The 25,340-nt window shown below is 46.3% G+C and overlaps 2 protein-coding genes across 9 annotated transcripts in view; one reads left to right on the top strand and one right to left on the bottom strand.

The window, feature by feature from the left end:
- LOC129826483 (voltage-dependent anion-selective channel protein 2-like) overlaps positions 1–14,586 on the top strand; it is a 37,466-nt gene extending 22,880 nt beyond the window's left edge. For both annotated transcript variants that reach the window (XM_055887263.1, XM_055887264.1), the window contains 3 exons: positions 9,640–9,790; positions 9,921–9,978; positions 13,484–14,586. In XM_055887263.1, coding sequence (XP_055743238.1) covers positions 9,640–9,790; positions 9,921–9,978; positions 13,484–13,575 — 301 coding nt within the window. In that variant the 3' untranslated portion in view covers positions 13,576–14,586. The remainder of the gene's footprint in view (positions 1–9,639; positions 9,791–9,920; positions 9,979–13,483) is intronic.
- Positions 14,583–25,340, bottom strand: part of ikbkb (inhibitor of nuclear factor kappa B kinase subunit beta) — a 34,948-nt gene continuing 24,190 nt past the window's right edge. For 6 of the 7 annotated variants that reach the window (XM_055887257.1, XM_055887256.1, XM_055887259.1 and 3 more), the window contains exons 14-22: positions 19,781–19,932; positions 18,521–18,582; positions 18,335–18,438; positions 18,126–18,175; positions 17,845–17,944; positions 16,987–17,134; positions 16,800–16,900; positions 16,510–16,609; positions 14,583–16,398 (exon numbers count right to left, since the gene is read on the bottom strand). In XM_055887257.1, the coding sequence (XP_055743232.1) occupies positions 16,339–16,398; positions 16,510–16,609; positions 16,800–16,900; positions 16,987–17,134; positions 17,845–17,944; positions 18,126–18,175; positions 18,335–18,438; positions 18,521–18,582; positions 19,781–19,932 (877 nt within the window). In that variant the 3' untranslated portion in view covers positions 14,583–16,338. Of the gene's footprint in view, positions 16,399–16,509; positions 16,610–16,799; positions 16,901–16,986; positions 17,945–18,125; positions 18,176–18,334; positions 18,439–18,520; positions 18,583–19,780; positions 19,933–25,340 lie in introns of those variants that run through there. The other variant, XM_055887262.1, reaches the window with a different exon arrangement.

Raw genomic sequence — 25,340 nt, 5'->3', positions numbered from 1 at the left:
ACTACCCCTAACCACTATACCCAACCCTGACTCTAACTACTACCCCTAACCACTACGTCTGACTGTAACTACTACCCCTAACCACTAAACCTGACCCTAACTACTACCCCTAACCACTACACCTGACCCTAACTACTACCCCTAACCACTACACCTGACCCTAACTACTACCCCTAACCACTACACCTGACTCTAACTACTACCTCTAACTACTACGCCTTACCCTAACTGCTACTCCTAACCACTACACCTGACCCTAACTACTACCCCTAACCACTACACCTGACTCTAACTACTACCCCTAACCACTACGCCAGACTCTAACTACTACCCCTAACCACTACACCTGACCCTAACTACTACCCCTAACCACTACACCTGACCCTAACTACTACCCCTAACCACTACACCTGACCCTAACTACTACCCCTAAGCACTACGCCTGACTCTAACTACTACCCCTAACCACTACGCCTGACCCTAACCACTACGCCTGACTCTAACTACTACCCCTAACCACTATCCCCAACCCTGACCCTAACTACTAACCCTAACCACTACGCCTGACTCTAACTACTACCCCTAACCACTACACTTGACCCTAACTATTACCCCTAACCACTATAACCAACCCTGACTCTAACTACTACCCCTAACCACTACACTTGACCCTAACTATTACCCTTAACCACTATCCCCAACCCTGACCCTAACTACTAACCCTAACCACTACGCCTGACTCTGACTACTACCCCTAACCACTACACTTGACCCTAACTATTACCCCTAACCACTATACCCAACCCTGACTCTAACTACTACCCCTAACCACTACGCCTGACTCTAACTACTAACCCTAACCACTACGCCTGACTCTAACTACTACCCCTAACCACTATACCCAACCCTGACTCTAACTACTACCCCTAACCACTACGTCTGACTCTAACTACTACCCCTAACCACTAAACCTGACTCTAACTACTACCCCTAACCACTACACCTGACCCTAACTACTACCCCTAACCACTACACCTGACCCTAACTACTACCCCTAACCACTACACCTGACCCTAACTACTACCCCTAACCACTACACCTGACTCTAACTACTACCTCTAACTACTACGCCTTACCCTAACTGCTACTCCTAACCACTACACCTGACCCTAACTACTACCCCTAACCACTACACCTGACTCTAACTACTACCCCTAACCACTACGCCAGACTCTAACTACTACCCCTAACCACTACACCTGACCCTAACTACTACCCCTAACCACTACACCTGACCCTAACTACTACCCCTAACCACTACACCTGACCCTAACTACTACCCCTAAGCACTACGCCTGACTCTAACTACTACCCCTAACCACTACACCTGACCCTAACTATTACCCCTAACCACTATCCCCAACCCTGACCTTAACTACTACCCCTAACCACCATACCTGACCCTAACTACTACCCCTAACCACTACGTCTGACTCTAACTACTACCCCTAACCACTACGCCTGACTCTAACTACTACCCCTAACCACTACACCTGACCCTAACTACTACCCCTAACCACTACGCCTGACCCTAACCACTACCCCTGACTCTAACTACTACCCCTAACCACTACACCTGACCTTAACTACTACCCCTAACCACTACACCTGACCCTAACTACTACCCCTAACCACTACACCTGACCCTAACTACTACCCCTAACCACTACACCTGACTCTAACTACTACCCCTAACCACTACGCCTGACTCTAACTACTACCCCTAACCACTACGCCTGACCCTAACCACTACGCCTGACTCTAACTACTACCCCTAACCACTATCCCCAACCCTGACCCTAACTACTAACCCTAACCACTACGCCTGACTCTAACTACTACCCCTAACCACTACACTTGACCCTAACTATTACCCCTAACCACTATAACCAACCCTGACTCTAACTACTACCCCTAACCACTACACTTGACCCTAACTATTACCCTTAACCACTATCCCCAACCCTGACCCTAACTACTAACCCTAACCACTACGCCTGACTCTAACTACTACCCCTAACCACTACACTTGACCCTAACTATTACCCCTAACCACTATACCCAACCCTGACTCTAACTACTACCCCTAACCACTACGCCTGACTCTAACTACTAACCCTAACCACTACGCCTGACTCTAACTACTACCCCTAACCACTACACCTGACTCTAACTACTACCCCTAACCACTACGCCAGACTCTAACTACTACCCCTAACCACTACACCTGACCCTAACTATTACCCCTAACCACTTTCCCCAACCCTGACCTTAACTACTACCCCTAACCACTACACCTGACCCTAACTACCACCCCTAACCACTACGTCTAACCCTAACTACTACCCCTAACCACTACACCTGACCCTAACTATTACCCCAAACCACTACGTCTGACCCTAACTACTACCCCTAACCACTACACCTGACCCTAACTACTACCCCTAACCACTACACCTGACCCTAACTATTACCCCTAACCACTACGTCTGACCCTAACCACTACGCCTGACTCTAACTACTACCCCTAACCACTACGCCTGACCCTAACTACTACCCCTAACCACTATCCCCAACCCTGACCCTAACTACTACCCCTAACCACTATCTCCAACCCTGACTATAACCCAACCACTATCCCTAACCCTGACCCTAACTACTACCCCTAACCACTATACCCAACCCTGACTATAACCTAACCACTATCCCCAACCCTGACCCTAACTACTACCCCTAACCACTATCCCCAACCCTGACTATAACCTAACCACTATCCCCAACCTTGACCCTAACTATTACCCCTAACCACTACGCTTGACCCTAACTATTACCCCTAACCACTATCCCCAACCCTGACCCTAACTACTACCCCTAACCACTACACCTGACCCTAACTACTACCCCTAACAACTACACCTGACTCTAAATACTACCCCTAACCACTACACCTGACCCTAACTACTACCCCTAACCACTACGTCTGACTCTAACTACTACCCCTAACCACTATCCCCAACCCTGACTATAACCTAACCACTATCCCCAACCTTGACCCTAACTATTACCCCTAACCACTACGCTTGACCCTAACTATTACCCCTAACCACTATCCCCAACCCTGACCCTAACTACTACCCCTAACCACTACACCTGACCCTAACTACTACCCCTAACAACTACACCTGACTCTAAATACTACCCCTAACCACTACACCTGACCCTAACTACTACCCCTAACCACTACGTCTGACTCTAACTACTACCCCTAACCACTACACCTGAATCTAACTACTACCCCTAACCACTACACCTGACCCTAACCACTACACCTGACTCTAACTACTACCCCTAACCACTACACCTGACCCTAACTACTACCCCTAACCACTACGCCTGACCCTAACCACTACGCCTGACTCTAACTACTACCCCTAACCACTATCCCCAACCCTGACCCTAACTACTAACCCTAACCACTACGCTTGACTCTAACTACTACCCCTAACCACTACACTTGACCCTAACTATTACCCCTAACCACTACACCTGACCCTGACTCTAACTACTACCCCTAACCACTACACTTGACCCTAACTATTACCCTTAACCACTATCCCCAACCCTGACCCTAACTACTAACCCTAACCACTACGCCTGACTCTAACTACTACCCCTAACCACTACACTTGACCCTAACTATTACCCTTAACCACTATCCCCAACCCTGACCCTAACTACTAACCCTAACCACTACGCCTGACTCTAACTACTACCCCTAACCACTACACTTGACCCTAACTATTACCCCTAACCACTATACCCAACCCTGACTCTAACTACTACCCCTAACCACTACGTCTGACTCTAACTACTACCCCTAACCACTAAACCTGACTCTAACTACTACCCCTAACCACTACACCTGACCCTAACTACTACCCCTAACCACTACACCTGACCCTAACTACTACCCCTAACCACTACACCTGACCCTAACTACTACCCCTAACCACTACACCTGACTCTAACTACTACCTCTAACTACTACGCCTTACCCTAACTGCTACTCCTAACCACTACACCTGACCCTAACTACTACCCCTAACCACTACACCTGACTCTAACTACTACCCCTAACCACTACGCCAGACTCTAACTACTACCCCTAACCACTACACCTGACCCTAACTACTACCCCTAACCACTACACCTGACCCTAACTACTACCCCTAACCACTACACCTGACCCTAACTACTACCCCTAACCACTACGCCTGACTCTAACTACTACCCCTAACCACTACACCTGACCCTAACTATTACCCCTAACCACTATCCCCAACCCTGACCTTAACTACTACCCCTAACCACTACACCTGACCCTAACTACTACCCCTAACCACTACGTCTGACTCTAACTACTACCCCTAACCACTACGCCTGACTCTAACTACTACCCCTAACCACTACACCTGACCCTAACTACTACCCCTAACCACTACGCCTGACCCTAACCACTACCCCTGACTCTAACTACTACCCCTAACCACTACACCTGACCTTAACTACTACCCCTAACCACTACACCTGACCCTAACTACTACCCCTAACCACTACACCTGACCCTAACTACTACCCCTAACCACTACACCTGACTCTAACTACTACCCCTAACCACTACGCCTGACTCTAACTACTACCCCTAACCACTACGCCTGACCCCTAACCACTACGCCTGACTCTAACTACTACCCCTAACCACTATCCCCAACCTTGACCCTAACTACTAACCCTAACCACTACGCCTGACTCTAACTACTACCCCTAACCACTACACTTGACCCTAACTATTACCCCTAACCACTATAACCAACCCTGACTCTAACTACTACCCCTAACCACTACACTTGACCCTAACTATTACCCTTAACCACTATCCCCAACCCTGACCCTAACTACTAACCCTAACCACTACGCCTGACTCTAACTACTACCCCTAACCGCTACACTTGACCCTAACTATTACCCCTAACCACTATACCCAACCCTGACTCTAACTACTACCCCTAACCACTACGCCTGACTCTAACTACTAACCCTAACCACTACGCCTGACTCTAACTACTACCCCTAACCACTACGCCAGACTCTAACTACTACCCCTAACCACTACACCTGACCCTAACTACTACCCCTAACCACTACACCTGACCCTAACTACTACCCCTAACCACTACACCTGACCCTAACTACTACCCCTAACCACTACGCCTGACTCTAACTACTACCTCTAACCACTACACCTGACCCTAACTATTACCCCTAACCACTATCCCCAACCCTGACCTTAACTACTACCCCTAACCACTACACCTGACCCTAACTACTACCCCTAACCACTACGTCTGACTCTAACTACTACCCCTAACCACTACACCTGACTCTAACTACTACCCCTAACCACTACACCTGACCCTAACTACTACCCCTAACCACTACACCTGACCCTAACTACTACCCCTAACCACTACACCTGACCCTAACTATTACCCCTAACCACTATCCCCAACCCTGACCTTAACTACTACCCCTAACCACTACACCTGACCCTAACTACTACCCCTAACCACTACGTCTGACTCTAACTACTACCCCTAACCACTACGCCTGACTCTAACTACTACCCCTAACCACTACACCTGACCCTAACTACTACCCCTAACCACTACGCCTGACCCTAACCACTACCCCTGACTCTAACTACTACCCCTAACCACTACACCTGACCTTAACTACTACCCCTAACCACTACACCTGACCCTAACTACTACCCCTAACCACTACACCTGACCCTAACTACTACCCCTAACCACTACACCTGACTCTAACTACTACCCCTAACCACTACGCCTGACTCTAACTACTACCCCTAACCACTACGCCTGACCCTAACCACTACGCCTGACTCTAACTACTACCCCTAACCACTACACTTGACCCTAACTATTACCCCTAACCACTATAACCAACCCTGACTCTAACTACTACCCCTAACCACTACACTTGACCCTAACTATTACCCTTAACCACTATCCCCAACCCTGACCCTAACTACTAACCCTAACCACTACGCCTGACTCTAACTACTACCCCTAACCACTACACTTGACCCTAACTATTACCCCTAACCACTATACCCAACCCTGACTCTAACTACTACCCCTAACCACTACGCCTGACTCTAACTACTAACCCTAACCACTACGCCTGACTCTAACTACTACCCCTAACCACTACACCTGACTCTAACTACTACCCCTAACCACTACGCCAGACTCTAACTACTACCCCTAACCACTACACCTGACCCTAACTACTACCCCATAACCACTACACCTGACCCTAACTACTACCCCTAACCACTACACCTGACCCTAACTACTACCCCTAACCACTACACCTGACCCTAACTACTACCCCTAACCACTACACCTGACCCTAACTACTACCCCTAACCACTACGCCTGACTCTAACTACTACCTCTAACCACTACACCTGACCCTAACTATTACCCCTAACCACTATCCCCAACCCTGACCTTAACTACTACCCCTAACCACTACACCTGACCCTAACTACTACCCCTAACCACTACGTCTGACTCTAACTACTACCCCTAACCACTACACCTGACTCTAACTACTACCCCTAACCACTACACCTGACCCTAACTACTACCCCTAACCACTACACCTGACTCTAACTACTACCCCTAACCACTACGCCTGACTCTAACTACCCCTAACCACTACACCTGACCCTAACTACTACCCCTAACCACTACGCCTGACTCTAACCACTACCCCTGACTCTAACTACTACCCCTAACCACTACACCTGACCTTAACTACTACCCCTAACCACTACACCTGACTCTAACTACTACCCCTAACCACTACTCCTGATCCTAACTACTACCCCTAACCACTACACTTGACCCTAACTATTACCCCTAACCACTACGCCTGACCCTAACTACTACCCCTAAACACTATGCCTGACCCTAACCACTACGCCTGACCCTAACCACTACCCCTAACCACTACGCCTGACCCTAACCACTACGCCTGACCCTAACTACTACCCCTAACCACTACGTCTGACCCTAACCACTACGCCTGACTCTAACTACTACCCCTAACCACTACGTCTGACCCTAACTACTACCCCTAACCACTACACTTGACCCTAACTACTACCCCTAACCACTACGTCTGACCCTAACTACTACCCCTAACCACTACGCCTGACCCTAACCACTACGCCTGACTCTAACTACTACCCCTAACCACTACGCCTGACCCTAACCACTACGCCTGACTCTAACTACTACCCCTAACCACTACGCCTGACCCTAACTACTACCCCTAACCACTACACTTGACCCTAACTACTACCCCTAACCACTACGCCTGACCCTAACTACTACCCCTAACCACTACGCCTGACCCTAACCACTACGCCTGACCCTAACTACTACCCCAAACCACTACGCCTGACCCTAACTACTACCCCTAACCACTATGCCTGACCCTAACTACTACCCCTAACCACTACACCTGACCCTAACTACTACCCCTAACCACTACACTTGACCCTAACTATTACCCCTAACCACTACACCTGACCCTAACTACTACCCCTAACCACTACACCTGACCCTAACTACTACCCATAACCACTATGCCTGACCCTAACTACTACCCCTAACCACTACGTCTGACCCTAACTACTACCCCTAACCACTACACTTGACCCTAACTATTACCCCTAACCACTACACCTGGCCCTAACTACTACCCCTAACCACTACACCTGACCCTAACTACTACCCCTAACCACTACGCCTGACTCTAACTACTACCCCTAACCACTACACCTGACCCTAACCACTACGCCTGACCCTAACAACTACCCCTAACCACTACGCCTGACCCTAACTACTACCCCTAACCACTACGCCTGACCCTAACTACTACCCCTAACCACTACGCCTGACCCTAACCACTACGCCTGACTCTAACTACTACCCCTAACCACTACGCCTGACCCTAACTACTACCCCTAACCACTACACTTGACCCTAACTACTACCCCTAACCACTACGCCTGACCCTAACTACTACCCCTAACCACTACGCCTGACCCTAACCACTACGCCTGACTCTAACTACTACCCCTAACCACTACGCCTGACCCTAACCACTACGCCTGACCCTAACTACTACCCCTAACCACTACGCCTGACCCTAACTACTACCCCTAACCACTATGCCTGACCCTAACTACTACCCCTAACCACTACACCTGACCCTAACTACTACCCCTAACCACTACACTTGACCCTAACTATTACCCCTAATCACTACACCTGACCCTAACTACTACCCCTAACCACTACACCTGACCCTAACTACTACCCCTAACCACTACGCCTGACCCTAACTACTACCCCTAACCACTACGTCTGACCCTAACTACTACCCCTAACCACTACACTTGACCCTAACTATTACTCCTAACCACTACACCTGGCCCTAACTACTACCCCTAACCACTACACCTGACCCTAACTACTACCCCTAACCACTACGCCTGACTCTAACTACTACCCCTAACCACTACACCTGACCCTAACCACTACGCCTGACCCTAACCACTACGCCTGACCCTAACTACTACCCCTAACCACTACGCCTGACCCTAACTACTACCCCTAACCACTACGCCTGACCCTAACTACTACCCCTAACCACTACGCCTGACCCTAACTACTACCCCTAACCACTACGCCTGACCCTAACTACTACCCCTAACCACTACACCTGACCCTAACTACTACCCCTAACCACTATCCCCAACCCTGACTATAACCTAACCACTATCCCCAACCTTGACCCTAACTACTACCCCTAACCACCATCCCCAACCCTGACCCTAACTACTACTCCTAACCACTGCCCCTGACCCTAACTACTACCCATAACTACTATCCCCAACCCTGACCCTAACTACTACCCCTAACCACTATCCCCAACCCTGACCCTAACTACTACCCCTAACCACTACACTTGACCCTAACTATTACCCCTAACCACTATCCCCAACCCTGACCCTAACTACTACACCTAACCACTACGCCAGACCCTAACTACTACCCCTAACCACTACGCCTGACTCTAACTACTACCCCTAACCACTACACTTGACCCTAACTATTACCCCTAACCACTATCCCCAACCCTGACCCTAACTACTAACCCTAACCACTACGCCTGACCCTAACTACTACCCCTAACCACTACGCCTGACCCTAACCACTACCCCTAACCACTACGCCTGACCCTAACTACTACCCCTAACCACTACGCCCAACCCTGACTCTAACCTAACCATTGACCGGCAGAGGTTGCTTTCTGTGTTACATTTGCCAACTGACCAGTCATGATCCACCAGAAGTTGATTTAAAAGCTATGTAGCACCGTACTGAATAAGTCCATGGTGTTTTGTCCTCTCAGTAACGATGGTACAGAGTTTGGCGGCTCCATCTACCAGAAGGTGAACTGCCACCTGGAAACAGCCATCAACCTGGCCTGGACGGCCGGCAGCAACAACACACGCTTCGGCATCGGAGCCAAATACCAGCTGGACAAGGACGCTTCCCTGTCTGTGTGTACCACAACCACACATACATAACCACACAGAACCACATACCTGTCCATAATGCCAGGACTAGAACCACACAACCAGCCAAATGCGTGCTTGTCTCACCTCTGTGTCTGTCTGTCTCCCCCTGCAGGCCAAAGTCAATAACGCCAGTCTAATTGGAGTCGGCTACACACAGGCCCTCCGGCCAGGTAACTCAAATCACCTTAACCTTTACCTGTATCTACCAGATGCCGAGCTACATCTGTCTATATCTACAAACCTTGACTATTAGTACCAGAGGAGTTGGGTAGAAGAAAGGAAATAGGTTATGTCTACTATATAGACTGAACAAAAATATAAACCCAACATGTAAAGTGTTGGTCCCATGTTTCATGAGCTGAAATAAAAGATCCCAGAAATGTTCCATATGTACAAAAAGCTTATTTCTCTGAAATTTTGTGCACAAATTTGTTTACATCCATGTTAGTGAGCCAAGATAATATATCCACCTGACAGGTGTGGCATATCAATAATATGATTAAACAGCATGATCATTACACAGGTGCACCTTGTGTTGGGGAACATAAAAGGCCACTGGAAAATGTGCAGTTTTGTCACACGACACAATGCCACAGATGTCTCAAGTTTTAAGGGAGAGTGCAATTGGCATGCTGACTGCAGTAATGTCCACTAGAGCTGTTGCCTGAAAATGTAATGTTAATTTTTCTACCATAAGCCATCTTCAACGTCCTTTTCGAGAATTTGGCAGTATGTCCAACCGGCCTCACAACTGCAGACCATTTGATGGCGTCGTGTGGGTGAGCGGTTTGCTGATGTCAACGTTGTGAACGGAGTGCCCCATGGTGGCAGTGGGGTTATGGTATTGGCAGGCATAAGCTACAGACAATGAACACAATTGCATTTTATTGAATGCATAGAGATACCGTGATGAGATGCTGAGGCCCATTGTTGTGCCATTCATCCACCACCACCATATCATGTTTCAGCACAGTGTCGACCTGTCATTCAGGGCAGAGTCCCAGTAAGGCAGCTCTAAAATGCAGATGTTTCAGCCTAGTTCAGTGCTTTCTGTGGTGTTGGCGCTGCCAGCGGAAAATACGGAGCGTAGGGGTTGGTAATGTTCTCTAGTTGCGCCGTGATTTGCTCAGTGTTCTGTCACTCATAGGGACACTACATCACCGCAAAATCTACGGGGAGAGTTCGGAAGTTCAAGCCCCTTGGGTGCTACCATAGAGTTACATTCACCTAATACCTTTTTTGCACTATTGGTTAGAGCCTGTAAGTAAGCATTTCACTGTAAGGTCTACACCTGTTGTATTCGGCGCACGTGACAAATAAACTTTGATTTGAAGTGCTCTAGGTCATTGGCCACAGATAAAATGATGTCAAATCACGTTATATCTACCGTAGCTTTGATTGTACCGATCGTGTCAACATCATACTTTCAAAATCTTAGCTAGCAAGCTAGACAGGCAGTCATCATCATGAATCACGTTGACAATCTACTGGCAAATTCTTTTCAATCTTTGTCATATGAAGAGAAATTACAGATAAAACGTATCGGTGCTCATCGGCCATTGTACATAAACATTACACAACAAGTTGAAAATCTCAAATTCAACAATGAGTGGTTTTGAAGGAATCAGTGGCTAACTGCAAGCATTGCATTGCAAAGCAATCTCTAGCCTGTTATTCAGTGGAGTGGGTGTGTGGTCCTGGGTTTAAGGGTCTCTTTTCCAAGCTTAAAAGGATAACCATTCACATGCCATGGGCCAGAAAAGGTTGAATACATTGGCCATGCTGTCAATCCAGCATTACTTCTGCTGCCTTCAAAACAACTGGGAAATCTCAGACTTCAGTGAGTTCAAGACAACTGGGAACTTGAAAAAAACTACCTCTGACTGGGAAAATGTGTTTTGTATGGTCATCCAACTCGGAATTCCAAGTCGGGAACTCGGGCCTCTTTCTACAGCTCCGACCTGAAGATCATTGACATCATGATTCGACCTTGTTTATTTCCCAGAGTTCCAATTTGTCTTGAAAGCACTATTAATCCAGAGAATGCCAGATTTTGATGACAAGGTTTTATGACAAAATCTGCCCACAAGGATCGCCACGCCACCTTCCTGTTCAAGTGAGCACAGCACAACAAGGTGAGACCAAAAATGTATTGTATGCTGATGCTGCTGCATACATTTTGGGGCTCCCGAGTGGCGCAGCATCGTCCGGGTTAGGGTTAAGGGCTAAGGCACTGCATCTAAGTGCTAGAGGCATCACTACAGACCCTGGTTCAATTCCAGGCTGTATCACAACCGGCCGTGATTGGGAATCCCATAGGGCAGCGCACAATTGGCCCAGCATCGTCCGGGTTAGGGTTTGCCCAGGGTAGGCTGTCATTGTAAATAAGAATTTGTAGCCTATAGCTTGTTTTAGAGAAATGTAGTCATCTAATATTGTAAGAGCTTGTCTGCTTATATGCCCCCTTTATTTATCCTTCGGTTCTGACTTTGTGTACAAGGATAACACTGTATGAATGGCCCATGTTCCGAATTCTGTCACTGTACATTTCAAAAGTGCTGAACAAATAGTTATATTGACTACGTCTGTTTTAGCTCGCTCATTAATGTCTTAATCGAAATGACGGATTGTCTCTTATCCGCTCGTCGTCCCCTTATGCCACAGTTTGTACATCTCAATTGTCAGTAGTAACCAGATTTTTAAGCAAGTCAGCCATATCAGCTATTCTTTTTTAAAGGCAGTAAATGGGTCTGAATGAACTGTTTCGCTGCCAGACAAGGCTCCGCTGAGAGCCAGGTGTAGCCTGGTGGTAAGGATTCACTCCATGGTGCTGAAAAGAAAGCTCTGCTGTTGGGAAAGCGCTAACAGTTTGTGGGCACCATTATAGTGCAATTAATCTATTGCATCTAAGAAAATGTTTTTGAGTTTGCCCAAGATGTACATGCTAAAATCACCACTGTTTCAGCATGATAATTGTTTACCTTTATTTAACTAGGCAAGTCAGTTAATAAGAACAAATTATTATTTTCAATAACAGCCTAGGAACAGTGGGTTAACTGCCTTGTTCAGGGGCAGGACGACAGATTTGTACCATGTCAGCTCGGGGATTTGATCTTGCAACCTTTTGGTTACTAGTCCAATGCTCTAACCACTAGGCTACCCTGCCGCAGCATACTGCAAGGCCCCATGTCGCATGGATCTGTACACAGTTCCTGGAAGCTGAAAATGTCCCAGTTCTTCCATGGCCTTCATACTCACTAGACATGTCACCCATTGAGCAGGCTTTGGATGCTCTGGATCGACATGTACGACAGCGTATTCCAGTTCCCACCATTATCCAACAACTTCGCACAGCTATTGAAGAAGATTGGGACAACATTGGGTCACACTGCATGTAGCAAATCATGGTCACACCAGATACTGACTGGTTTTCTGATCCACCCCCCTAATCTATTTTAAAGATATCTGTGATCCACAGATGCATATCTGTATTCCCAGTCATGTGAAATCCATAGATTAGGGCCTAATGATTTTGTTTCAATTGACTGATTTCCTTATATGAACTGTAACTTAGTAAAATCTTTGATATTATATTTTTGTTCAGTATATATTTTTGTTCAGTATATATGAAAGGAGCAGTATTTTCTGTGTTAAGACTGGTGTCTCTCTCTCTAGGAGTGAAGCTGACTCTCTCAGCTCTGATCGATGCGAAAAACTTCAATGCAGGCGGTCACAAGGTTGGCATGGGCTTTGAGCTGGAGGCATAAGGATGGAGGGAAGAGGAGGAGAAGGGGATGAGAGAAGAGAAGGAAAAGAGCCTCAATGACACCTGACACATCTCCACCTCTGTATGCCACACACACACCTTCCGAGTCTTTTGGCCATAACCCTGCAGCCCTTAGCACCCTCTGAGACCTCCAGTACTGTTGAGAACCCAGTTGTTTTTTTGGTTCAGCATCTCTCTGTATCATCTCCTTAGCAATACCAGTACGTAAAGAAACATTACAAACCCCATTCACCAGATAGTATACTACTTATGACTACTTCATATAGGGCTCTGGTCCAAAGTGGTGTAATATATGGAGAATATGGTCACAAGTCAACCTTGTGTTCCACTTCCTGGATAAGAGCGTCTGCTAGATGACTTAAATGTAAATGTAACTTCCTCCCCAAAAGCAGACATTTCTCCTTTTCTTTGTGAGATGGGATCGTAAGCATCTTTTTAGTAGGGTTTTATTGTGTGGTATAATTTCACTTTGCCTGAGATCATGTATTTAATTTACTTTTGACTTGAATTAGATTGACAGTAGACTTTGTCTATGCGTGGTACATTCTATCGAGTCTATCAAAGCCAGTAGGGAGTTGTTTTGAAGGAACAACTTATTTAAACATGTCATGATGTTCCCCTGTACCAGACATATATAGACCTTTACAGGCCTTTCTGTGGGCGGATGATCACTTTCAGCGACACATAAACAGGGACACAATGATACGAGCATACTGGAATAAAATGGGTAGTTTAAAACTCTATTAAAAATAGGCGACTGGTTGATTTTCTTTTTCCAAATTCTCTTCTTGTGGTTCAGAGTTTTGAGAAGACAGAGGAATGTGCGGGTATTTTCCAAACCTCTTTGTCATGTTTCTTTTTTGTCTTTTCATCTTTGAATTCTATCTACCACATTATGTAATGTTGTGTCTGTGCTGTGCTTGGAAGAGGGAAGGTTGTTGATAGTTGAAACCTCAAACTGACTTTAAGGAATAAAGAAGATTGTCAAACACTTTGAGTGTCCTGTATTCAAAATGTTTAAAGTCATGGTAGTAATGTCATGTCACCATAATTTGTTTTGTTTAAAGTCATGGTAGTAATGTCATGTCACCATCATATGTCGAGCACTCTTATCGATCTGTGGTGGTTGAAGTTTAATTCAACCAGATACACGTACTTACACATAATAATAGACCACAGTTAAATCAAGTAAAATACAGAAAAATAAAACAACCAATTAATATACTGCAATAAATGTTGAAATATCAATTATTTTAAAATGTTAACAATTAAAAATAAGTATATACACAAAAACAGAGGATATTCTGCATCAGCCTTAGTAATGTACATAGAGATAAGACATCATAAAGGCATCATAAGGCATCATAAAATATACAGTTTCAAACCAAAAAATCCCCAAAAGGCCAGTTATTTTATTTTAAATTTTATCCCCTTTTCTCCCCAATTTGCGTGGTATCCAATCGCTAGTAATTACTATCTTGTCTCATCGCTACAACTCCCGTACGGGCTCGGGAGAGACGAAGGTCGAAAGCCATGCGTCCTCCGAAGCACAACCCAACCAAGCCGCACTGCTTCTTAACACAGCGCGCCTCCAACCCGGAAGCCAGCCGCACCAATGTGTCGGAGGAAACACCGTGCACTGCGTGCACCCCCCTCGGTTAGCGCGCACTGCGCCCGGCCCGCCACAGTAGTCGCTGGAGTGCGATGAGACAAGGATATCCCTACCGGCCAAACCCTCCCTAACCCGGACGACGCTAAGCCAATTGTGCGTCGCCCCACGGACCTCCCGGTCGCGGCCGGCTGCGACAGAGCCTGGGCGCGAACCCAGAGACTCTGGTGGCGCAGCTAGCCTCTAGACCACTGTGCCACCCGGGAGGCCCCAAAAGCCCTGTTATAGACTGCAGGGTTCTCCCCAGGATTTTTTAATAAGGTTGTGATTTTTGTGTTTTTTAACACCTGTAACTGCCATTTCCTGCAATCTAGACCCAGAAATTGCCCTATATGATAACAAATAAAGTAAAAATATATATGTTTTTACATAGTGGCACAGCAAGTCCACAATGGGGCCTCTTTTACATTCTTTGGGGAGAACCGTGAGAATGGTAACTGAATATAAAAGCTACAGCTAAAACCTTGGGCAGAGAATATTTTGTGGCAAGCATAAAAAACATATTTGAAAGATTAGGAATCATCACCAGGGGCCAGACAAGACCTTTCTAGAACAAGTACCACCAGGACTTTAGTCAAGAGGACAACCAGTGGGATTACTGGTTTTGATTGGAACAGGCCACTGGTTTAAATACAGCTATGCCAGTGGTCAACATCATTTTCCTCATTCAAACCTACACCCTTTAGAGCAGGATTAAAGATGACTCCAATACACCAGGGTATAGATTACAGCGGTGTTGCACATGTTAATGTCGGCACGCCAATGAGCCTGGAAAATATAAATGTTGGCTCAATCCATTATTTTTGGGGCACCCCCAAGAGTCAATGTCAAATTGTGCGATGCAATCTGTTGCAGTAAGTCTTCCCCACCACACAGCGGCAGCAGAGGACCACAGCAGGGGGTCTGGAATGGGACGGCTCTTCTGTTTGACATCAGTTTGAGACAGAATCGTCCCTTAACCTCAGGTTAACCTAACTCCAATCCTTAACATGACAATTAGGGGGATGACATCATATCTGACCCTGTATCAGTAACTAGGGGAAACCCCTGCCTCCTCCGAGGGAACCAGTAGAGTCAGGAAAGATCAGAGGAAAGGTCCTGTCCTTCACTCAGCCACGTCCACTCTCGCAGCAACTAGGAGACAATGACAGCCAGAGAGGGTTGTATGTTATTACAACCCTGTGTGTGTGTGTGTGTGTGTGTGTGTGTGTGTGTGTGTGTGTGTGTGTGTGTGTGTGTGTGTACCTGCATATCGCTTTCAGACTCCTGGATGGTCTCCTGTATCAGACTCTGTAGTCGACTCTCAAACGTCCTGCTCTCCTCGATCACCAACAGAGACTCATCCCTGAAACACACACACATGCAAGCAGTCTCAGACACACTTCAAATACACACATTATTAACACACAAAACACCAACTCACTACAGAGAAGAGCACACCATCATAAACACATCCGCCTGCCTGCCTGCCTGCCTGCCTGCCTGCCTGAAGGAGGTGTGTGTGGTTGTGTGTGTGAGTGGGTGGGTGTACTCACAGCTGCTGTAGGCTGGGTCTGGGGGTCAGTAGAGGGGGAACAGAGGAGGAAGAGCGTCCCCCATCCACAGGACTCCCACTCACCGGGCTGCGCACCTTACTCTGAATAACAACCAAGGATACACACTGATCAGGAGTGTGTGTGTATGCGTGTCCGTGTTTCTGTATGCATTTGTGTGTGCACTTACACAGGCTACTTTCAGCAGGTTCCATAGTTCCCTCTGCCGTCTCTCCTGTAGATTCATTAGGACCTGTTCACTCTCAGCCATCCTCTGTACCACGCCCTCTACACGGGGTAGCAGCTCCATTACACGCTGACGACACACCACCGTCTTACTGCAACACAAACACACACACGTCGTACTGCAGGGAGAGTGAAAACCAAATGTGTGTATATGGAACGGCACCTGAGGTGTGTGTAGACTAGTGTGTGTATGCATGGACACCTGAGGTGTGTGTAGACTAGTGTGTGTGTGTGTGTGTGTGTGCATGGACACCTGAGGTGTGTGTAGACTAGTGTGTGTGTGTGCTTGGACACCTGAGGTGTGTGTTGACTAATGTGTGTGTGTGTGCATGGACACCTGAGTTGTGTGTAGACTAGTGTGTGTGTGCATGGACACCTGAGGTGTGTGTAGACTAGTGTGTGTGTGTGTGTGTGTGTGTGTGCATGGACACCTGAGGTGTGTGTAGACTAGTGTGTGTGTGTGTGTGTGTGTGTGTGTGTGTGTGTGTGTGTGTGTGTGTGTGTGTGTGTGTGTGTGTGTGTGTGTGTGTGTGTGTGTGTGTGTGTGCATGGACACCTGAGGTGTGTGTAGACTAGTGTGTGTGTGTGTGTGTGTGTGTGTGTGTGTGTGTGTGTGTGTGTGTGTGTGTGTGTGTGTGTGTGTGTGTGTGTGTGTGTGTGCATGAACACCTGAGGTGTGTGTAGACTAGTGTGTGTGTGTGCATGGACACCTGAGGTGTGTGTAGACTAGTGTGTGTGTGTGTGCATGGACACCTGAGGTGTGTGTAGACTAGTGTGTGTGTGTGTGTGTGTGCATGGACACCTGAGGTGTGTGTAGAAGTCTTTGAGTTTCCTCTCGTAGAACTGGACTGCCTGGACCACCAGACGTACTACCTCTTGACTGTCCCCCCCACACCTCTGGTCTGGAGAGAGGGAGGGGAGGGAGGGAATAGAAACAGAGACAGACGGGGGGAGGGAGAGAGCGGGAGAAGGGAGCGAGGAAGTTTTCCAGTCTATAATGACATGTTCTCAGAATCACAAGTAGACAGCAGAAGTCTATACTGTGATGGTAAATGGTGATGAATGGAGAAGTGGTAAACCAACCTCTGGGTTTCTCTTTCAGCTTACGGAACAACTCCAAGGCCTTCCCCTCACTGTGGCCCGAAAGAGGATAGAGGAGAGAGGGAGCAGTTCATGTTTTATCTCACTAATGGCCAGGCATCAGCTGCTAGGGGGAAACTGGATAGATGCATTTCTAGATCTTGTTCTGGATTAAAGACTGGTCTATTGAGATGTTTCTGTCTGTCTCTTACAGTGTGTCCAGGGCCTCTCCACTCCTCCATGGTTGTCTCTGGAGGTCCACGATGTCTGTCTGGAGGAGCATCATCTCCTCGTCCAGCTCTGTCACCCTCTCTGCCTGCAACACAAACACATTTACACACACATACACACAAACAAAACACAAAGACACAAGTAGGAAGGCAGGCACGCACACTTACCTGGCCACAGCTGACTGCAGTCTGCTCCATCTCCCTCCACACACCCAGCAGCTTTTCAGAGGCTAGAGACAGAACACCTTACATTACACTAGACTAGTACTATAGTGTGGAATATATACTGAGTGTATTAAACATTAGGAACACCTTCCTAATATTGAGTTGCGTCCCCTTTTTCCCTCAGAACAGCCTCAATTCATCAGGGCATGAACTCTACAAGGTGTCGAAAGCATTCCATAGGGATGCTGGCCCATTTTGGCATACATACACAATCCGTGTCTTAATTGTCTCAATAATTTAAAATCCTGTAGCCCTTTACTGCAGTCAATGACCAAAAGCATTATGTTATACTTCAGTCTTCTGTGATGCACACTACCGTTCAAAAGTTTGGGGTCACTTAGAAATGTCCTTGTTTTTGAAAGAAAAACACATTTTTTGTCCATTAAAATAACATCAAATTGATCAGAAATACAGTGTAGGCATTGTTAATGTTGTAAATGACTATTGTAGCTGGAAACGGCCTTTGAAAATGATAAACTTGGATTAGCTAACAGAACATGTCATTGGAACACAGGAGTGATGGTTGCTGATAATGGGTCTCTGTACGCCTATGTAGATATTCCATTACAAAATCAGCCGTTTCCAGCTACAATAGTCATTTACAACATTAACAATGTCTACACTGTATTTCTGATTAATTTGATGTTTTTTTAATGGACAAAAAATTAGCTTTTCTTTCAAAAACAAGGACATTTCTAAGTGACCCCAAACTTTTGAACAGTAGTGTATATAAAGTGTAATATTGGGATGCAAACTTAAAATGTAATACATTTCAACTCTATATCTGACATGGTACAGGTGTCTTCTTTTTTAAAGCCCATAACAATGTGTGTGAGGTGTATACTTTTGTTTCATAGTAGATTTTATTAAGAGTACAAAGAATCAATCTGTGTTACCCTGATTTAGCCCAGAGCAGTAAAATGTTAACCTGTCTCCACCCCTTCATCTACACTGAATTAAGTGGATTTAACAGGTAAGGTATCATAACTTTCACCTGGATTCACCTGGTCAGTCTATGTCATGGAAAGAACAGGTGTTCCTAATATTTTGTACACTTAGTGTATAGTCAATATATAGCCAACCTAACCATGCTGAGCTGCAGTCTGGGGCAGTCATAAACATATACTATGACTGTTGTCTAGTCCTGATATATTCCAGTTGTGACCCCTGTATAGTACAGTACCTATGTATCCAGTAGCATACCTATCCCTGTAGCTCTCTGCTCCTGGTATTTGTCCATGTCTATGTGCAGGCTGGTAGAGAAGAAGTCTAGTTTGGCCGTCAGCCTCTGGTTCATAGACACCATCTCATTCTTCTGCTTCGAAAGGGAGCTGTTGTGTCTCAGCAAACTCATGCTGATAAAAAGAGAGAGAGAGAGAGAGAGAAAGAGAGAGAGAGAGAGAGAGAGAGAGAGAGAGAGAGAGAGAGAGAGAGAGAGAGAGAGAGAGAGAGAGAGAGAGAGAGATGAGATGAGATGAGAGGTCATGATCAGATGAGCTCCTGCATTTTTCAGCATTTTCTTTAAAAAATATAGATTTAGAGTTAGTTAAAGTTGGATTTTTTGTCAGGAACACATACAGGACGCTACCCTCTACAACATAACCCTAAATTCAAATCAAAACTCAAAACCTACATCCTGATTTTGGACGGAATTACGGAATCACCTGAAAGATTCACAAATACCAAGGATTATTACACAGCAAATTCTCTGGAAAACAACAGAAACCTGAAAACACCACCCAACCTGGAACTGAGTGAGTAATGTTTAGTCTGAAACTATATTCTATTGCCAAAAGCCAAGAAGAAAAATACATGACATTACTTTATAAGCATTGAATGAAACATAATTGACAAGCTATATACAGCTTCAACTAGCACTGACGTGTCAAGTGAGAGGTGTCAAAGACCATTAGCCCAACAATGGCAGGAGAGTCGAATAGTCTACCCCAAACAAATTGAGAGGCCTTAGAAGCTGCCTCCCGCTGTTCAGAGGTAATTAAAATACTGTACCCTGTGAGTGTGAAGAATGACAAGGCAAGAAAAGAGCACAAAATGAAGCTCCTTATGGAAAATCAAGAGACACTTTTTGCTGACTATTACAAAAATGGGAACATCAGCAACCTTATCTTCCACACAAACCATCCCCTGGCATGGCACAGTGCTATATTAGCACACTACCCCTCTGTTAAGAGAGGGGGGGTTAACGAGGGGTGGAAACTCAGGATTCTTGACAACGAGGACGAGGAGTCAGCTAATATAAATCTTTATAAGTCTGGAACAGTAATGGTACAGGGCAACCCCAAACAGTTTCAGCTGGACTTTCACCTAATCAAAGAATTAGCCCAGCAGGAGAAGCTCTCCCTTGATAAAGATACCCCCACCCCAAGCGGGTCAGACCAGACCTCTTTATCAGGACCCACAGACGAGCAACCCTCAGCAGACAGTCAACCTCCCAGCACAGAGTACTTCCCCCTCATTGAAATGAAGGATAAATTCACCCAGCTGGAGGTAAGGCAGGTGGAGCTGGAACAGCAGGTGATTACACTCCAGTCAGCACAGACCCAGACAACAGTCCAGCACAACAACACCCCCTTAACCAGACCTGGAGAGCTGGAGGTGGAGAGAGACATATCTGCACTCTGGACTGTGGTGAGACAATTTCAACAGGAGAAAGAGCAGAAGCAGGAGCAGAACAAAGCACTAGAGGAGAGGATCAGACTGCTGGAGGAGAGGGAGAGGGGGATGGAGGAGAGGATCAGACTGCTGGAGGAGAGGTGGAGGGGGATGGCATGTGACAGAGAACAACCCACTAGGGAGGTGGCCATCCCCACAGAGACGCCAGCAAAACAGCCCACCTCAGCACCCGACAAAAGTCTCAATACCACAGCAGAACAGTCCACACCAGACCCTGACCATAGAGTCGACATCACAGCAGAACAGACAAAAGAAAAACCCCAAGCCCAGCAGCTCTCACCCCCTCTGAGCACCCCCCCGGTCAGCCACCCTGATAGCCCTCCTGATAACCCCCCCACACCCACTGAGGACAAACACAAGACACAGATTGTCCTCCTTATGGACTCAAATGGTCAATTTATAGAAGAAAAAAAACTTTTTCCCAAACACAGTGTGTCTAAACTCTGGTGTCCAAACACCCAGCGCGCCCTAGACCTTCTGTCTGAGGACAAACTAGGCTCACCTAGCCACATAATAATACACACAGGCACAAACGACCTGAGAGCACAGCAGGAAAGGGTGGCCACAGCACTGAAGGGAGTGATTGAAAAAGCTTCTTCTACGTTCCCCAACGCACAAGTGGTTATCTCCACCCTGCTACCACGAAAAGACTTCCACCCTGCTACAATACAGCGGGTAAACGCAAGCATTTCCCGTGACTGTGCTTCAAAACCAAATGTCTTTCTGGCCCACCACTCCACCCTGGACTTGAACAGCCTCTATGACCAGGTCCACCTCTACAAGGCAGCAGTGCCCACCTTTGCCCGGACTCTAAAGGACATCGCTCTCAAACGCAGCCCCAACAGCAACAGATCAATAGACACCCCACCCAGACCAGCGAGACACCCTCCAAGAACTTCAGGACCCCCCCTGGACCTACACATAGAGGACCCACGCCAAGAGGACTTACATCCAGACCACAGCACCCCCAGACACATCCACACCCCCACCCCAACCAATCAACACCCCCCCACATCAACCATGCCCACACCCCATTTAGGCCCCCTCAGATCAGACCTATGCCACTCCTGCCCACCCCATGCACCCCACCCCCGCAAAGAGGGCATCAACATGGAAGTCACACATACGCCCAGGTAGTGAGCGGGCAAACAGGCCCAACCCCCACTCTTACACTCGCCCAAGCCAACGGCATGTACCAGATGCTCAGCAGGCTCTGCTCACACTTACTGGCCTGAGGCCAAACCATGACCAACAACATTGGACACTTTATGGAACAAAAAGCCTTCACTATATCATCCTGGAATATCCAAGGCCTGAGGTCATCTGCCTTTGGCCTAAAGAGCAAGAACCCGGACTCCACCAAAGAAATCGGTAATGCAGACATTGTCATCCTGCAAGAAACCTGGTATAGAGGAGACGGACTCACTGGTTGCCCTCTAGGTTACAGAGAGCTGGTAGTCCCATCCACCAAACTACCAGGTGTGAAACAGGGAAGGGACTCAGGGGGAATGCTAATTTGGTATAGAGCAGACCTAACTCACTCCATTAAATTAATCAAAACAGGAACATTTTACATTTGGCTAGAAATTCAAAAGGAAATTATCTTAACAGAGAAAAATGTCCTCCTGTGTGCTACCTATATCCCCCCACTAGAATCCCCATATTTTAATGAAGACAGCTTCTCCATCCTGGAGGGGGAAATCAATCATTTCCAGGCCCAGGGACATGTATTAGTCTGTGGCGACCTAAATGCCAGAACTGGACACGAACCTGACACCCTCAGCACACAGGGGGACAAACACCTGCCTGCAGGTGACAGCATTCCCTCCCCCATATGCCCCCCTAGGCATAACTATGACAACATAACCAACAAAAACGGGTCACAACTCCTGCAGCTCTGTCGCACGCTGGGTATGTACATAGTCAATGGTAGGCTTCGAGGGGACTCCTATGGTAGGTACACCTATAGCTCATCTCTTGGCAGTAGCACTGTAGACTACTTTATCACTGACCTCAACCCAGAGTCTCTCAGAGCGTTCACAGTCAGCCCACTGACACCCCTATCAGATCACAGCAAAATTACAGTCTACTTGAACAGAGCAATACTCAATCATGAGGCATCAAAGCCAAAGGAACTGAGTAACATTAAGAAATGCTATAGATGGAAGGAATGCAGTTTGGAAACCTACCAAAAAACAATTAGGCAACAGCAAATCCAATCCCTTTTAGACAACTTCCTGGGTAAAACGTTCCACTGCAATAGTGAAGGTGTAAACTTGGCAGTAGAAAATCTTAACAGTATATTTGACCTCTCAGCTTCCCTATCAAATCTAAAAATCTCAAATAGAAAACCGAAGAAAATGAACAACAATGACAAATGGTTTGATGAAGAATGCAAAAATCTAAGAAATAAATTGAGAAACCTGTCCAACCAAAAACATAGAGACCCGGAAAACCTGAGTCTACGCCTTCACTATGGTGAATCACTAAAACAATACAGAAATACACTACGGAAAAAGAAGGAACAGCATGTCAGAAATCAGCTCAATGTAATTGAAGAATCCATAGACTCTAACCAATTCTGGGAAAATTGGAAAACACTAAACAAACAACAACACGAAGAATTATCTATCCAAAATGGAGATGTATGGGTAAACCACTTCTCCAATCTTTTTGGCTCTATAACAAAGAATAAAGAGCAAAAACATATACATGATCAAATACAAATACTAGAATCAACTATTAAAAACTACCAGAACCCACTGGATTCTCCAATTACCTTGAATGAGTTACAGGACAAAATAAAAACCCTCCAACCCAAAAAGGCCTGTGGTGTTGATGGTATCCTTAATGAAATGATCAAATATACAGACAACAAATTCCAATTGGCTATACTAAAACTCTTTAACATCGTCCTTAGCTCTGGCATCTTCCCCAATATTTGGAACCAAGGACTGATCACCCCAATCCACAAAAGTGGAGACAAATTTGACCCCAATAACTACCGTGGAATATGCGTCAACAGTAACCTTGGTAAAATACTCTGCATTATCATTAACAGCAGACTCGTACATTTCCTCAATGAACACAATGTACTGAGCAAATGTCAAATTGGCTTTTTACCAAATTACCGTACAACAGACCATGTATTCACCCTACACACCCTAATTGACAACCAAACAAACCAAAACAAAGGCAAAGTCTTCTCATGCTTTGTTGATTTCAAAAAAGCCTTCGACTCAATTTGGCATGAGGGTCTGCTATACAAATTGATGGAAAGTGGTGTTGGGGGTAAAACATACGACATTATAAAATCCATGTACACAAACAACAAGTGTGCGGTTAAAATTGGCAAAAAACACACACATTTCTTCACACAGGGTCGTGGGGTGAGACAGGGATGCAGCTTAAGCCCCACCCTCTTCAACATATATATCAACGAATTGGCGCGGGCACTAGAACAGTCTGCAGCACCCGGTCTCACCCTACTAGAATCCGAAGTCAAATGTCTACTGTTTGCTGATGATCTGGTGCTTCTGTCACCAACCAAGGAGGGCCTACAGCAGCACCTAGATCTTCTGCACAGATTCTGTCAGACCTGGGCCCTGACAGTAAATCTCAGTAAGACCAAAATAATGATGTTCCAAAAAAGGTCCAGTCGCCAGGACCACAAATTCCATCTAGACACCGTTGCCCTAGAGCACACAAAAAACTATACATACCTCGGCCTAAACATCAGCACCACAGGTAACTTCCACAAAGCTGTGAACGATCTGAGAGACAAGGCAAGAAGGGCATTCTATGCCATCAAAAGGAACATACATTTCAACATACCAATTAGGATCTGGCTAAAAATACTTGAATCAGTCATAGAGCCCATTGCCCTTTATGGTTGTGAGGTCTGGGGTCCGCTCACCAACCAAGATTTTGCAAAATGGGGCAAACACCAAATTGAGACTCTGCATGCAGAATTCTGCAAAAATATCTTTCGTGTACAACGTAGAACACCAAATAATGCATGCAGAGCAGAATTAGGCCGATACCCACTAATTATCAAAATCCAGAAAAG

This window comes from Salvelinus fontinalis, chromosome 28 (genome assembly GCF_029448725.1).
Source record: "Salvelinus fontinalis isolate EN_2023a chromosome 28, ASM2944872v1, whole genome shotgun sequence".
Lineage (NCBI taxonomy): Eukaryota > Metazoa > Chordata > Actinopteri > Salmoniformes > Salmonidae > Salvelinus > Salvelinus fontinalis.
This window is presented reverse-complemented; position numbering and strand designations above follow the sequence as displayed.